General features: G+C 32.3%; 2 protein-coding genes across 2 annotated transcripts; both read right to left on the minus strand.

Annotated features, from left to right (window-relative positions):
• Positions 1–6,011: 6,011 nt before the first annotated feature.
• LOC18041428 (protein SRG1) lies at positions 6,012–7,915 on the minus strand. The gene is made up of 4 exons (XM_006432848.2): positions 7,627–7,915; positions 7,165–7,412; positions 6,753–7,077; positions 6,012–6,423 (listed from the first exon to the last, which is right to left on the minus strand). Exons 1-4 carry the CDS (start codon positions 7,873–7,875, stop codon positions 6,166–6,168), a joined length of 1,080 nt encoding a protein of 359 aa, XP_006432911.1. The 5' UTR covers positions 7,876–7,915; the 3' UTR covers positions 6,012–6,165.
• Positions 7,916–16,030: 8,115 nt separating this feature from the next.
• LOC18041875 (transcription termination factor MTERF2, chloroplastic) lies at positions 16,031–17,599 on the minus strand. Its single transcript, XM_006432851.2, has one exon. The coding sequence runs from the start codon at positions 17,456–17,458 to the stop codon at positions 16,256–16,258; it is 1,203 nt and encodes a 400-aa protein (XP_006432914.1). The 5' UTR covers positions 17,459–17,599; the 3' UTR covers positions 16,031–16,255.
• Between the last annotated feature and the right edge of the window lie 369 nt (positions 17,600–17,968).

The raw sequence follows: 17,968 nt of genomic DNA on the forward strand, positions 1-17,968 counted from the left end.
TATAAGAATTTGTAATCTAGAAATTGTACCTTGAAAATCCGATTTGGCTTTTTCCGTTGAATTGATTTAGGCTTCCAGATCACAATCAGTCATCACCACTCTTGTTAGATCACGATCCGCCACTAAATAATCTTCCAGGCTATGACTCAAGTTTGATTTGCACTTGACGTGTGGGCGCCTTTATCACCACTAAAAGCAACTAGTACGAGAAAATTTTTCTCTCAACAATAGAGAGAAAAAATTTTTTCTCTGATCTGTATAAAGTGGTTGCTCTCTTTCTTTTGGGAGAAAATAAGTCCTTTTATATCACTATCTAGTGGAAACCCTAGCCTCCATTTTTTATATTATTTAATTCTATTAAATCAAGTTTGATTTAAATTAAAAATAATAAACCAAAACTAACGTTACTTCTTTCTTGTCATAGGGGCCCACCTTATAAAATAACACAAGGCCCCTTAGACATAAGTACATTACATGGAGCCTCCCACTAAATAATATATTTAGACTTTTAACCCAAATCGCTAGTTATCTTGCTTATTAATCTAGTAGTAGCGCAGTCAATTAAATGAGCTAACCCGGGGATCATTTGGGAACATACAATAGTGGCTATAATAATTAGGCATGTAATTAAACTAACTCAATTATTTAATTCCAAATCTACTCCACTAAAAGATTGGAACTGACCTCCATAATTGTATACTTGAATAATAATTCGTCCCAAGCCACATTGATTTCTTTACTGCTCAATCATTTGTACCACATCGTTAATTAAATCGATATCTCAATTGTCCAATCAATTTAATTACATCTTATTCCTTGATACTTACTGGTTTTCTCTAATGATCATTTTCAACATACTAAATATGTTGACACACTCTGGCCAGAGAATTCTATGATCAAGTACCAAAAACCCATCAAGAGATGTGTTGTACAAATTCTATAGTGTTAATTTATAACTCCAATACTCATAATTGCTCCCACCAAGATACCGGGTAATCTTAACCACAATTGTGTGTCGTGCCCATTGGTAACTTAAATAAAATAACAATTATAATCGTAAAATCATAACTAACTCAAGATTAAGATTATAGTAAAATCAATGCCTGTGAGATTTAATAAGTTTGACAATCATTTCAAGGTTAATTACATCTCATATGTGATCCAACTCAATGTAGTCAAACTACATCAGTAAATTCATATATGATTAAGACATATCATTCAATGAATTTACTACAGTCTAAACATAAATAGAGCGTCCAACTCTATTTATCAACTGTGAACTAAATTTATTTAATCATAAGATAACTTGTATTTATGTCTTTTGTGAATCTATATGATGATCACATAAATACATATAGTATGATTAAACGGACCTTATTCAATATATATTTATGCAATTGAAAATATCCCAAATATTTTATTAATCAAAAAATAAATTAATATGCTTTAAAAGAGCATATAATCCCAACACCAACTCCTAAATCGAAGGCTCCACAAGAGAACTTGCTATCGTTGTCGCTTTTGCTGCCGTAGTTTGTGATTCTTTTTATCCAAACTCTTGCGATTAAACAAGACCACACAAAATTTTCAAATATTGAAGTAAAGGATAACTTTTTTTATTGGGGTCATCTTAAAAATATTGCTGTAAATAGTAACTAAGAATTTTTACATTAATTGATAAAATGGACAACTTATTAGCTACGAGTTACAAAAGCCAATAACTCCCTGAGGAAGAGGGAAGTGAAGGAGAGTCTATTAATTTATAGGGAACTGCTAATTTGGAGGTGCTCTTAAGTTAGAGTCTCTTCTATAACCATTTGATCTAAAGTTGAAATGAGTGTTGGTTCTTTCAAATTTATATCTAGTGGCTGCAATGGATGCTCTAAGTTAGAGCATATCCAACATAGTTGGACCCTAATTTATAATTTTTTTGACTTTACATTTTTAGGATGGATTTTAATTCAAATATGTCGAGTTGGGTCTCTAAAGATATGTTAGGTTTTATTTATTATAAAAGCCTACAAGTTTAATTCACACTCAAAAGATAGCTCAAGAATTGAGTATTATCTCAAGGTTTATATTATAGCTGTTGTGCAAATTTTAATGTACTCGCAAGCGCACGAATCTATTGTAGTATAGACTAATGGTGACGAGTGTCGATCCCACGAGGAGGTGGATTTTAATTATATGTAGAATTAATTTTGTAAATGGGTGGTTGGAATTGTGGTGGAAGTGATTTAAATTATCCTAAAATTGGAATTGAAATGGTGATAATAAATTCTAAGACTGGAATTGCAATGGCGAGAGTAAATTGAAGAGAAATCTATTGAAATAACGTACTTGGGTATCTGGATCCGTATCAACATGCATCATGGGCTAAATAATCCGTATTAATGCCAATTAAATCATGAGGGGGGAATCCACACCTCATGAACCACGCTCTAATCAATATGGTGCTAAGGGCTTATCGTGCCAAATAATAATAACCTTATACTAGAGAGCCGGTGTAACCAAGGCGGTATCTAGACAAGATTATTATTATTTGTCGACGAGAAGTCAAAACATCCACAAAAACTAGAGGGGAAGAGAAAATAAATTTACCAAATTAAACCCATGACACATGTTGAGACTTCACCTTCAACCCAAGCTTGAAAGAAAATTAGCCACTCATAATTGAACTAGGGGTAAAATGGGAATTTATTAAAATATAAAGAAAATACAAGATGGAGAAGGAATTACAGAAAATGGATCCCAAAAATGAATTCAGAGATATCAAATTAGGGGGGGGAGGCCCCCTTTTTATAGATACATGGAGTAAATCATGGCCATCGGATTAAAAACAGTTTGGACGCTCAGGATTGCGCCACGTCATCAGTCAACAGTCCACGGTTTGACCACGCGGATGAACAGTAACACGGTTTGATCCGGATGAACAGTAACGCGGTTTGGTTGAAAATAATCATGTGTGATGCATGCACCGTACGCGAGATTTTTCGTCCACTAATATGCTGCCACGTCACCATCAACAGTACATAAGAATTTTAGTCCAACAGGATCGTGACACCTCATCAGTCAATGCCACATCATCGGTCAATGCCACGTCATCGTCCGTCTATGTGAACAGTATCGTGAACAGTAACGTATACAGTACCGTACACGTGAATAGTTCCGTACATGTGAATAGTGCCATTTTTCCTTTTATGCCCCTCCTAAGGTTTTCGACCGTCCTGAGTTCAAAAGTGATGTCCGTTTTGCCGTCTGATCTCTCCTTTATTGTGAAATGACTATAATGCCCCTAAAATACATAAAATACTTAATTAAAATAACACACGCGTAATTATATCACAAGAAGGTTAAATACATAAAAGTAAGAGTTGTTAGTAAAACTTGAAATGTAAAATGATGGTTTTCTCCTTTATAAATATGCATTTTCTAACACTCAACAATAGCCCAGTAATTTTTTTCAGCCAATGGCCTAATGTTGGATAATTTCATCAAAACTTCATGTCGTATGCAAATCGTTCTTTTCACATAGTCCTTGTCTGATGAAAAGGTTGTGTGAGCCTACTTTTGTATGATTTTGACTTTGATACTATACAAAAGCTGATGGTCCTATCTTATACTCAAACTAAGGGTAAAAGCTCATTTAGTCCCTACATTTTAATATTAGTGTCTGTTTCGTCCCTGTATTTTTAAAAATGCCTCGAAACATCCCTGCCGTTAAAGTATTGATACATCTACCGTTATTTTTTATTTCTTTTAGCTTACTTTTACAATATTACCCTTTTATAATAATTTTTTTGTTTGAACATTAATAAAAAGAAAATAATTAAATTACCAATTTCACCCTAAAAAATAAAAAAATTATATTAATTTTTTTACAAGCACCATTTTCACATTTGGTAGTTTGCATACAATTTTTGACAATTAAAAATTAATATATTTTTTTTAATTTTTAGGGTTAAATTGGTAATTTAATTATTTTCTTTTTATTAATGTCCAAACAAAAAAATTATTATAAAAGGGTAATATTATAAAAGTAAGCCAAAAGAAATAAAAAATAACAATTTAATTTTTGACAATTAAAAATTAATATATATTTTTTATTTCTTAGGGTTAAATTGGTAATTTAATTATTTTCTTTTTATTAATGTCCAAACAAAGAAATTATTATAAAAGGGTAATATTGTAAAAGTAAGACAAAAGAAATAAAAAGTAACGGTAGGGGTATTAATACTTTAACGGCAGGGATGTTTCGAGGCATTTTTGAAAATATAGGGACTAAATGGATACTAATCTTAAAATACAGGGACTAAATAGGTTTTTACCCCTCAAACTAATTCAAGGGTTGAGGTTGAATAATCCAATAAATATTTTGAGCCAATGTGTAATTAAATCCTTAAAATTTATCAATATTTATACTTTACTCTTTTCATAACAATATCTTGAAAAAGGTTGGATAAAAGTACATTTATCCAATAAATGTACTTTTAGTTTATGAATTTTTTTTTTAATTAAAAGTGATAGACAAATAAGACAATATTTATACTTACAAATTTGGAATACAAACTCAACTAACATAACATACAACACATTATATTCTCTCACACTCGCTCCACAAAATAGAATAATAAATATTTTGAGGTTGAATAATCCAATAATCCAATAAATATTTTGAGCCAATGTGTAATTAAATCCTTAAAATTTATCAATATTTATACTTTACTCTTTTCATAACAATATCTTGAAAAAGAAAAAAGAAAAACATGTCTTGGAATAACCAAATTACACATTTCATTTTTGTCAGTTTTGTCGATATATCGGGTGGAAAGTAAATGCAACACTCAAGCATTTTTTGAATTTGGATGGTTGAGCAAACTTTTTCGGCCTAAAGCATATATATTTCAGGTTTGCACGCGGCTTGAATTGTTTGTTGGAATTTTATTGGACCTTGATCCGTTACATGATAATGTAAGTTATATCAGCTAAAGAATTAAATAAAACAAGTCATAAGTGTAGTCTACTTGATATAACTTTATACTTGTCTCGTGCAATTGACATAACTTACATCATTATCTAAGGAATTTCTTACTTTTTATTGATATTTTAAAATATTAATGTCTCACATTGGAGGAAAGTGAGTAATTTCTTTTTCGTTTAATTTGAAATTAGACATATATTATATTTAATTACAAATTAGAGTTAAATAAATTAAATTTAGCTGTGATTTTAATTATTTAAATTGAATTAAATTATCAGACACATAGATGATTAATTCAAATTAAATTAGAAAAAGGACTGTAGAGTGTTTTTCTACAAAAGAATTGACTACTAAACAATGAAGAAAGAAGACAACAGTCCGATTAATCTATTTACCGCTCTTTACTTATATATCTCATATTTTTTCATCAATTCACTTTTGCTTTTTCAAACTATGTTGGATATTTGATTCAACTTTTCAATAGAAGCTGAAAGGATCAAAGGAAAAAAAAAACACGAGTGGAAGAAAAATAAAAATGAAATAGAAGTTGTCTTAACATTATAAGGTTTTCGCATGAAACAGCACCATGTGTTATACAATTCAATTAGTATGACTTTCAAGGGACCATCACAAACATCATCTTTTCAGAAGGAAAATTGAAAACTGTGTCATTTTCCAAACTTTCCAGGAAAAAATCTTAATTTTCTGGGCCAATAAAAAGAAGTCCCGTTTGTTGAAAATAGGCTGCGTTTGGGGCAGCTGCTCCTCAGCCTATATTTTGGGGAATATTCCCCCAGAATAAAAGGTGGGGAGCAGCTGCCCCAAACGCATGCATAATCACTTCAAGTCATCGTACCACAATGTCAATTATAGATTCAAAATCAGGTTCTATGACAACAATTGAAGCTGCAGATATATATAGATCCACAAAGAAACATAGAATACACACATAATTTATTATGTAATTTTATTTTAATTTTTCTACTAGTTATATTTTACACACAAATAAAGGTTGTACAACTCCGTAGACTTATTTAACTTTTATCCATTGAAATACTCACAGCCCAACAAGTGCTAAACACAATCTCACAGAGTTCATAAGTTCACAACTTTATTAATTCACTTATTTTATCAGAAAGGACTCCATATAATCTCCTTATATAACTGGAAGCAATAAACAAATTTTAACTGCCCTGATTTTGAATTCTCAAGAAATCAACAAATGACTTTCCGCGCAGCTCGCTTGAAAAAAATATTTTCAAGTGATCTACCACACTTATCCGCTTAAATAATGCCGGAGTCTTTGGAGCAATAAGACTTGTTGCCGGACCCAATTCTCCATCTAATTTTGGGCTGTAAAATGTAGCTAAAGATAATCTTTCCTTCACTGAGTTTACAGTTGCGCGATGTTCAATACTAGGATAAGTTCCATTGGTTAATATCTACAAGATCATAAAGAAATAAAAATAAATAAATAAAAAATGAGAAAGTATAAAAAAGAGGAGGACAAAAATAGATGAAACCAGTTATCAACTATATATCATATGCTAACAAGTAACAACATAATTATTTTTGCAAGCAACTTGTTATCAATTATTTTTTGTTATGAATTTGGTGTGTGTCTATTTTCTATCATTAATACGATAATCCTATTCTATTTATTAATGAAAGATATGTCAGATGTGACATAACATTACTAGAGATACAAACTATGGAGGGATGTAGCATTACTGATCAATGGTTATAGGCTATAGAAAATGACAAGTGTTACCTCTAAAACGTCACCAATGTTGACAACAAAGGCATCCGGAAGGGGTTTAACAGCAACCCATTTTCCATCTTTCTTAATTTGGAGACCATCCATCTCATTGATTTGGAGGAGGACGGTGAGTGCGGAGGCATCACAATGAGAATTATGGCCGACAACTTTTTCTGGTTGCAGACAAGGAGGATAATAATTCATCCTGAATGCTTGCATCCCGTTTTCAAACAACTCTTCCATATCATTGGGATCCATTCTTAGAGCTTTAGCCATTTGGTCAAGGATTTTCAGGGTAAGATTTTTAATTTCTGTTGAGTAAACTTCCAAGTCATCTCTGCATGGAAATAACAATATATAGTGCAGTAATTATCATAAGATTGAACATACTATATAGCAAAACTCTACGCTTTGAATTTAGAACCTGAATGGAAGAGGCAACTTAGGGAACAAGTGGGGTTTCCTCAGATGAGTTGGGAGAGTGACCATAGTAAAGCCGTATCCCCAATCAAGCTTCTGCTCTTCAGACGCAATAAAGTGCTGCCCAAATCCCTCAATATCTCCTGGTTGTTGCCAAAACTTCTTTTTCTCATCAATTGGAAGATTAAAGAAGTCTTGAATCTCTGCTTTCACTTTCTCCACCAATGAACTGCTAACTCCATGATTAATCAACTGCATATATGCAAATTAAAGCAAGATGTTCTTTCCATCGTTCATATAGCAAATATAAAGCTGAGGAAACAAAAGATTTTAATGGAAAATGCTAAAGAAACTGAGAGCTGATAAAACGCTCACAAAAACAATGATAACCTAGTGTCGGTTTTCTTTATTTGCACTCGAGTGAGTATTTTTATTATCTGAATATCACAGCTCAATTATTGTGTACCTGAAAGAAACCCCACTCTTTACATGTATTGTCAAGCTTCTCAAGCTCTGAGTCATCTCCAGAGAGCAACCTGTGCATGTCGATAACTGGAAGTTGTTGTGTTGAAGTATCGTCGTTGCGAATCAAGGGATGGTCTATCTCAGGGCGAACGAAACGTGGCGGAACAGTGGTCAGTGGCTGATTATTTGCCAGGTCCAGAATCGAAGGCTCCACGAGAGAACTCCCAATCACTGTTGCTTTTGCCTCCATATTGTGTAGATTTAAATTACCTTTTTGTTTTCTTCCACTCTTCTGCAGACTCAGCTGGTTCGTGTTTCAACAAGAAACTCGTATATATATAGTCCTCTGGATGTACTGTACTGTAATTGTGTGCAATAAAATATTAATTTTATTATGAAAACTCGAGGGAATCTCGACATTTGTGCATATGTTAAAGGACACTGATATATTGACACCAATGCAACATTAGGACGCCAAAAATAATCGTAGGATGAAATTATTTGCACTTTAATTTTATTTTAGAAACTATTGTATTCTCTGCATTTATTTAATAAATTTTAAGAATTGATTTTTATTCTACCATTCTTTTAAATATCAAAACAATCCTTTTTTTTAATATTTTACAATTATCTCACACAATTTAATTATTTATCAAGAGAAAAAAAAAACTTCATTCTATACAATTATATTATTTTTAATGTTAAAATCAAAACCAAATTAATTGGCTAGAATAGCTCCTTGAACAATCCAACTATTCTCTGGCACAGTTAGGTACTCCAAATCAACTCCGTCGCGGAGCGAACAATGAAATATTAAGAAAAGTCTCACATAGTAGTAAACAATAAGAATAAAAAGAGAGTAAATAGAATAACACATAATATTTACATGGTTTGATTTCGTTAGACCTATATCCATGGGGACAAACACACACATGCAGAGTTTATTAATCACCAAAGATTTTACAATGAAAGTACAGGAGATTAGCGAGCTTACAATTTCTCCCTCTCCCCCGAAAACTATTCATCTAGTTATCTTAAGTGTTTCTAACCCCCCCTACCACTTTGGTTTGCAGCTGCCCCTTGGCCTACCTCCTTCGGCTCCTAGTTGTACCTTGGCCTGCCTCCTGACTGCCCGTGTGGCTACCTTAGCCCTTTCAGATTCACTTTTGGAGTAACTCCCTCATTGATGTAAATACCTAAATAGCCACCATTGTAATATCTCTCATCATGGTTAGTTTTCCAACCATTAAGGGCTCGGGTAGTTATCTAATCATTATGGGCAGTTCCAACCACGGGTCCGGCTATGTTGCAACTGTGGTACCGTGCCACAGTTGCAACCAGCCATTGGATGAGGGATGCAACAGTGGATCCAAGTGGATCCAATGACTGGTTGCAACTATAGCACGGTACCACAGTTGTAACATAGCCAAGTCCTCCAACCACATCACAAAACCTAAATAACTTTTGCAGCATTTATTTAACCACTATGTGCCAGTGGATTGAAAATCTAATTGATCTGCTTCCAGTGACATAGGTGTACCCCAACTATCCCGACAATACATCTCAACAACCCATCACATCCTTAGGGAAGCTAGAATTTAAGACTATAATCTTCTAGTTAAAAAGATATTCAAATCTCTCTTTAACAAAATATCACTCTCTTCTCTTTTAAATGAAATAAGTTTTCTTAAAAGAGAATTATTTTTTTTATGTATACTAGAGAGTTACGGAATAGGTTGTATTTTTAATTAATAATCTTCGAGCAACAGTAATATGAAGCTGATTTATTTTTCTTTTTTCTTTTTTTTTCCGTTTCGGAACTTGAATTTTTTGAAATTTTTAAAAACAAAATAATGTTAAAATCCGCAATAAACGAAAGGTTCCAGAATTCAAGGCTCGTGCTCTGCTTCCCACTACTTTTTGCTCGTCTTTGGTATTGGAAAAGTAAACAGGTAAACAACCGCTAGGCATGGGAATTACACTCCACCATAAAAATCCTCTCCTTGCCAAATAAAGCTTTATCGTCCTTCTTCGCCGGCCCCTACAAGTGGATGATAAGTTGAGGCGGCTCCAAATTCCAACTTGGCGTTCCCCCTTTTTTATTCAAACGGTCAAATGTTGAAAGAAAAATTGTGGCTGCCCTTTTTGGTTTGATCAATGTCATAGGTTCAGCTCATACCATAACATGGCAACTAAACATCTCTCTTATTAGATAGATAAGAACTTCATTTCAAAGAAATTAATTGACTCTTTTGAAATGATCGTGATTGAAATATTTGTACCAACAAGTCATTTTTAATTCTTTTTTGTAGAAACTTTTAGCCTTGTACACATAAGATAATAAATAGAATTGTTAATACCAAGTGCAATTATACATGTGTGAATTATTTTAATACTTCGTTTTACTTTACTTTGTTTTTGTTAAATGGATGTTGCATCCACCTTCTTGCAGCTCATCGATGGTCACACCCTCGGGTTTGAGAATAGATTTTTAAGTTTAATATTCGAGCTCGACATATCTCTTCGATGGTTAAATTTTGAGTTTTATATTTATTTTTTTCACCGTACGTACAATCAATTCAACATTGTTTTTTAACTAGGTTATAAAGATCAAGGAGAAGTAAGGAGAAGGAAAAAACAAGGACAGAATTCTAATATGTAACGGCAGGTTTTTAGCTGTGTTTAATAAATATATCTCATTAGCATATTAATTAGAATACGTGGTAAAATCTCTATAAATTAATAATGTAGGGACCATAAAAAATCTATTAGTTTAAGGAGGTATTAATTAATTGATAAATTAATAATTTATAGAGTGCATATATAATTTAATGGATATACATTTAATCAACTAAAACTACATTGTATTTAACTAATCTAAGCAAAATTTGGAGAAATAGTCATGCAAACCCCAAAGTTTTAAAAAAGGACACGAAGAATTTTTTTTTTATTATAATATCCTTTGAATATAGTAGCTAATAAACTAACTTTAAATTTTATTTATATATACAAATATAATATAAATAGTATAATCTGTCTAGAGACTAATAAAATTAAAATATTTTTAATAATTTAAGTAATTTCAAATGTGTAAATTACTATATTTATTTTAATAATATATTTGCATTTATTATGAAGATTTTAAGTAAGTCTTTGTGTTAAATAGATTTTACAATTAATAAGATATATCAAATATTAGTAATATTAAAATAATTATTTTACATAATATACAAAATAATTCAAATCCTAACATATTTATTTTAATATTATGGTTCTATGTATTATATAAAAAACATGTCTAATAGATTGTAAAATATTAAAATATTAATACATTTACTTTAATATTATAAAATATTACAGTTAAAATTTTTTGTTAATAAAGGTAAAGGATATTATGGCCAAAAGAAAATCCTAGCATCCTTTATTAAAATGTGAAAATTTGGGAATATTTGTGATTATTTTTTCAAATCTTCGGATACAAGTGTCCACTCATTTTCTTATTTTAATATTTATTGGGTCTCTATGTCGGATCAGGATTCTCTTCTGATCTGATCATATCCTGAGCAAATAACTTAATCTGTCCTGAACAAATAACTCAATCATTGATTGATTGTTAATAAATAAAAAAGTAAAAGAAGTTAAATCTTACATATACACTACTACTAAAAGACACATGGCAAAAGATCCTTAAAAATTCAGTAGTGTTCAAATTAGGAGAGGATCATGTTCCCTCTATGTCATGGTTATTTAGTCAACAAAAAATTTTAGTTTTACACGAATATTATTATTGTTTTTTCAATCTTCGGATACAAGTGTCCACTCATTTTCTTATTTTAATATTTATTGGGTCTCTATGTCGGATCAGGATTCTCTTCTGATCTGATCATATCCTGAGCAAATAACTTAATCTGTCCTGAACAAATAACTCAATCATTGATTGATTGTTAATAAATAAAAAAGTAAAAGAAGTTAAATCTTACATATACACTACTACTAAAAGACACATGGCAAAAGATCCTTAAAAATTCAGTAGTGTTCAAATTAGGAGAGGATCATGTTCCCTCTATGTCATGGTTATTTAGTCAACAAAAAATTTTAGTTTTACACGAATATTATTATTGTGGAATTTTTTCCAGACACATGGTAAAGTAGCAGCTTGGATGTCAGTTCTTTCACTTAGAAAATTAAGGTCGTTGATTGACCGGCATAAAGCTTTCGTTTATCAATCATGAAGTGGTCAGATTTTCTAGATAAATGATAAACACTGCGTCCCTTCCTTTGCCCATGAAGGTCAAGAGTGCAATCATCCAATATCAACAACGTCGAAAAGGCTGCACGAAATCGCGTTTAGCCAACAAAACTACAAACACTAACACGTAACTTTCTCGGATACGTAAGTAGGAGTTTGAATATGTGTTCTTTCACTTAGAAAAATAACTGGTGGGGTGACTGTGAATAGCTTTCTGTTTATCAAACTCAATGGTGCGGTTAGATATAACGACACTACTACAAAATGAGTCAATAATGACGGTTTTAAAAGACATAAGATGATGGTTTTAAAACCGTCATCTTAGGCCGCGACATTAAAAAGGGTATATTTTTTATGACGGTTTAATACTTAAACCGTCATTAAAAATTTACATTTAATGACGGTTATTTAGAAAACCGTCATCAAATATAACTTTTAATGACGGTTGTTATAACAAAACCGTCATTAAAAGTTAATATTTAATGACGGTTTATTTTAAAAACCGTCATTAAATATTGAAATAACATTTAATGACAGTTTTAAAAAGGAACAATCATCTTTCTGGAAAAACACTACATTTAATGACAATTTTTTTCAAATAATCGTCATCTTTGTTGTTGATTTTTAAAAAAAATAAATATGACAATTTTAAAACCATTTCAAGCCCCTATTTTAATTCTAATTTCCTTTCAAGCTCTTTACAATTAACTTTTAACAAATGTTTCATATACAAAAAGATAGCTCTACAAAATGCTTTAACAATAATTAAACTTTAACAATATATACCAGTTAGCTTTCACATCAAAATTCTTGCAACTCTTTAATATCTACTAATGAATCTACTAGCAACCAACAAGATTGGCACAATGGGAGAACCTTTTCTGCCGTAATCATAGATTTGGCAAGTCTTCAACCACCATGTGATCTAAACCATAGATTTGGCAAAACTAGGGAACTGAAGCTCTAGATTGGTCTGAACCTTTTCTGCACTTGGGTTCAATGGGAGAACATTTCCCATCAATCACATCCTTATTTTTCTTAGAGCTGCAAATTAAGCACAAAAGCATTCATTTAGTCATAAATCAAATATAATTTTCTTATTAACTCTCAAAACTCACCGTTTGGAGACTAAATATAATTTTGTAGTTGTGACTTTTAATGACGGTTTTATTTAAAAACCGTCATTAAAAGTAATAGATGTTTTAATGACGGTTGTTAAATAAAATCGTCATTAAAAGTAATAGTTGAATATTTAATGACAGTTATATAATAAAACCATCATGATAAATTTTGAATTTTTAATGACCGTTTTTATAAATAACGGTCATTAAAAATAAGATTGACATTTAATGACGGTTATATAATAGAACCGTCATTAAAAGTTTAAAATTTACAATGACTGTTTTTATAAATAACCGTCATTAAAAGTAATACTATACATTTAATGACGGTTATATAACAAAACCTTCATTGTAAATTTCTAACTTTTAATGACCGTTTTTATAAATAACCGTCATTAAAAATAAAAATATATTTTAACATAATATTTAATGACGGCTCTATAATAGAACCGTCATTATAAATTTCTAACTTTTAATGACCATTTTTATAAATAACCGTCATTAAAAATAAAAATATATTTTAACATAATATTTAATGACGGTTCTATAATAGAACCGTCATTATAAATGTTAGCTATTATGACGGTTTTTCTAAGAACCGTCATCAAATATTTTTAATGACGGTTATTAAAAATAACAGTCATAACATATGGGTCATTATTTGGCATTTTTGTAGTAGTGCGACTTTCAAATCACAATATTCATGAACCCCTTGCCCCTCTCCAACTCAAAAGACCAGATTTGTAGGCAGACTTGAAGCATTGACTTCTTTCAAAGATTCAGTGAGTAATCTAAACAGTACACAGTAAAGTCTTTATAATTTAATATTCAGTAAATTAATAATTTTTCTTATATAATAGTTTTTAGCGATCTCACTTAGACCAAAAGACTAAATTAATAACATTTTACTTGCTTTAACTAGCTAGATTTCGAGATGAAGGAAATAGGGACAAAAACCTAGCTAAACACAATAAATATGTATTAAGGTGAGGGGCTGCCTAAGTTGTGGTATGGGTTTAAAGGTGCATCCCACAGTTGGGGCCCTCCTCAGGATAACTCGTGGTTAAAACCAAAAAAAAAAAGGTGAGGGGCTGCCTCATGTAATCGAGGTGTATTGATTATTTTTTACTTTTCATGGGACTTGAGAAAGAAATGGAAGAGGTGAAATCGTGGTGAGAGGCTTAGATCTGGATTGAGGTGATTTTGATACCTTGCTTAACTTGCAAAATGGAGAAAAGAGGTTAGAGGTGGAGCTAGTAGTGGCTAGCAACCACACTCCGACACTGAAATTAGTTTTTGGGTTATTTTTTAAGTTGAAAACTTACAAACTCTCAACAATGGTGGCTAGAGGATGAAGAAGGGCCTCTACCTTGTATTGTGTATGCTTCGAATGAGTAAGAAAAATAAAACATGAGTGTCTTTACATAGCATGCCCAGGGGTTTTGGCCACCATGCTACCAGGCTCACTTGTATTGGTCCTTTTGTCTCTCTGAAAAGACACTCCTATCCTTTGGCATTTGTGGGCATTCATGCCCTTTTGGAGCACGCTTGGAGAGAAAGTTATTTTATTATTTTATAAATTTTCCATACATAAAGGTATTCGACTCTGCCGAGTGGTCCAGCATGCCTCTACAGGGGCTGTCCCTGTAATCGCTAGCGTGCAAGTGAGGGCAAATAGTCCCAACTGTTTTAATGACCTGTTTTTGGCTTTTTGTAGGTGTAGGAGCTTGCTGCTTCCTCTTTTCCAACTAGGTATTTCTCTTTTGATTCCTCATTCTCAATCAAGGAATCAATCGCTTTTTCTAGCAGCAGTGGCACCATACGTGCCTGATATTTTTGGATATTTTCTTCAGCCCTCTATGCTGGAACCATGACGAAATCTGCATTCTCCTTTAATCCTTTGTGTAGTGGGTATAAGCCAACCTCCTCTATGAGACTTTCCCATTATTAAGCACCATTGACACGTGGCAATTTCTTACTGGCCTCTCATTTCTTCCTCAACAATACTTTTTTGAAAACTCTTATACAATTCTATCTTACTATTTATATAATATATTACGAATTTGCTAAAAATACAAATTTAGTTGTGATATTTTATTAGATAAGATATTAAGAACTTGGGCAAAACTATGGTGCAACTGTGGTACCATACCATAGCTGCATCCAACAATTGGATCCAACCCATAGTTGTCACTATAATTGGATCTAATGGCCGGGTGCAGCTGTGGTATGGTACCACAGTTGCACCATAGCTGGACCCTAAGAACTTATGGTCCTAGGACAACAATTGAAACTGTAGATACATATAAATCGTCAAAGAAACACAGAATATATACTAGTTGATATTTTATTTCAACTTTTCTACTAGTTACATTTTTACACTCAAATACAGGTTAACTTTTATCCATTGAAGTATACACAGCCAAACAAGCAGTAAACACAATCCAACAGGGTTCATAAATTCACAACTTAATTAATTCACTTATTTTATTAGAGTGGACACCACATAATCTTCTCATGTAATTGGAAGCAATCAACGACTTTTAACTATGCTGGTTTTGAATTCTTGACAAATCAACAAATGACTACCATATTCCTAACTCTGTTACTTAGATGTTGTGAATAGGATGGAATACAAATGATTTTTTCCTTTTTTTTCCCGATCTTCAGTTTTTATTGATTCTTATTCACATTCATGAAAAGCAACTAAACATGGAAAAATGTGCTTCAAAGGAAACCAAGTTGATTATTTGAGTATTTGGTTACAAGGTTATCTCGCAGCAGATACAACACCTCTCTTCTGATGTATTAGAAATTAACAAACTCATGCGAAAACTCCATTGATCTAAGATCATAAATCATATTTCATGTAAATCAACAAAATTACAGATTTTCAGGATATACAGTATCAATTGCTTTAACAATAACCAATAGAGACACTAATGATATTTAAGCCCTTCAATCAAACTTATATAAATAGAGATTTATCCACAGCAAGGCAAAAACAGAACCATTAAGTCCATGCATAAAGACATTCCAAGTAAATTCCCATTTTCCGTGTTAAATTCTACTAGATTAATCATTTGGACTCGTATCCATGTTACAGAATAAGGTTTGACAAAGTCATGATACCAAATCATTTGTTCTTCCACACAAAACAATGCAAATGTAACACCCAATAAATAAAAAATGCCGAAACTACGAACTCCCAAAGAAAGAGAACATTACACGTTGAACTAAAGATAAGCAATTATGTTGCTTTATTCCACATACCTCTCAAACCCAGGTCTTAAATCCGGAAGATTCATTTCTTCTTCATACAAATTCAATAACTGAGGAACTTTCACCTGAAATTTAGTTACATAGCTCCCCTTAAATTGTGTCTCCCCAAGTACTAAGAGAGAGCATGGACATAAATCCTTCTTGATCAATCCCTTGGATAGCAGAACTTGAACAACAGAACACCTAGGAACAATCCTTTTCTCTAGGCTATATAGGAGAATTTCTGGTCTTTTTGCAATATCTTGTGATAACCAACCCATTTTGTTAACAAAGAAGTCCATAGTTTTTGTAATCTTCTCCTCAGATATTCGCATACAGTAAGGATGCCTTCTAAATGCATTAAGAGTCTCATCTTTGGACCAACCCCACCTCCGATAAACCTCAATCTTGGATTCCCAGTTCAATGTTGTCATTTGACCAATCACTTCGATAGCTTTAAGAAACATTCCCCGCAAGGGGTTAAATCCCATTGCCTTAACCTTATTGACAATCTCGTAGAACTTAGAAGGTATAATGGATGCTCCACATGGATTACTAATTACAAAATTGGAAATGTTAGATGCAGGTACACCAATCTCTCTCAAAAATGCAATATTTGGTGCTAAATTACTATTAAAATCGCGTAGGAATGCCCATTTCATGCGCTTCATCACTCTAACAACAACTTCATCGAGAACAACTATATTCTTGAGGAAATTGTAATTCGGACTAAGACGATTCTTCAAACTCACAGCTAACAGATGTGGGGTGGATGATATCAGCTTTGGAAGGTCGTCACTCAAAACTCCAATAGAACCGAAAAACTCAATCTTGGGCAAAAGATTCCTTTCACAATTAAGTGCAATGATTTGGGGGCATACTCTCACAACTTTAGAGATTTGCAAATTAGTGAAACCATGGTTCCTGAGAAGCCTAAGCACCGAGTCTGCTCCTTCTGTGTTCTTGATACTGACTTTCTTAGAAGCAGCTAAAGCAGATTTTGCTGACAACCCACATGAGTTCATGAAATAGGAGACCATAGAGGACAGTTTTTGTCCATTTTCTTTAGTAACTGATCTATTCTCTAAAGGCAAAGATGAAGAAATCAACCTAACAATAAAAACTAAGTTTTGAACAAAACCCAGATGGGTCTTTGAGTTTGTGAGACCAAAATCTTTATGAGAAACTATTGTTCTTTGCATTCTCCTAGGAAAAAGAAACAATTATGAATGATTAAAGCTCATTGCAGAAACAAAAGAAGCAAACCTTGTGCAATAATAACACGATGAAGCTGTGAATAGAGCCATCATCCCTCAAAATAGTGAGCCACCATATTCGTGATGTTCTTCTATCTTTTTGCCAGCCAACCCCAGTTCTCCTTCACTGCGATGCAGGCGCTCTGTTTGATTGCACTTTTATTGTTTTTCATTTTTTACTTTTTAACTTCTGAAAGTTAAAGTACAAACGACATGTCATCCATTAACATTTTCCGATATGCCGTTGAACTTGAACAGAATAAAAAATCATTGCGCCACCACTATTTATTCACATAACACTAAAACGTCCACATATTTTTCAAACTCATCTATCGTCCCCCAGTTTCGTTGACCATAGTAAACTGTAATTAAAGATTCTTTCAAAAAATTAAAAAAAAAAAAGCATTTATCAGTAAGTCAATTTATTTTAACAGTGGATTTAATTTGATGACCTAG

This window comes from Citrus clementina, unplaced genomic scaffold (genome assembly GCF_000493195.1).
Source record: "Citrus clementina cultivar Clemenules unplaced genomic scaffold, Citrus_clementina_v1.0 scaffold_5, whole genome shotgun sequence".
Lineage (NCBI taxonomy): Eukaryota > Viridiplantae > Streptophyta > Magnoliopsida > Sapindales > Rutaceae > Citrus > Citrus x clementina.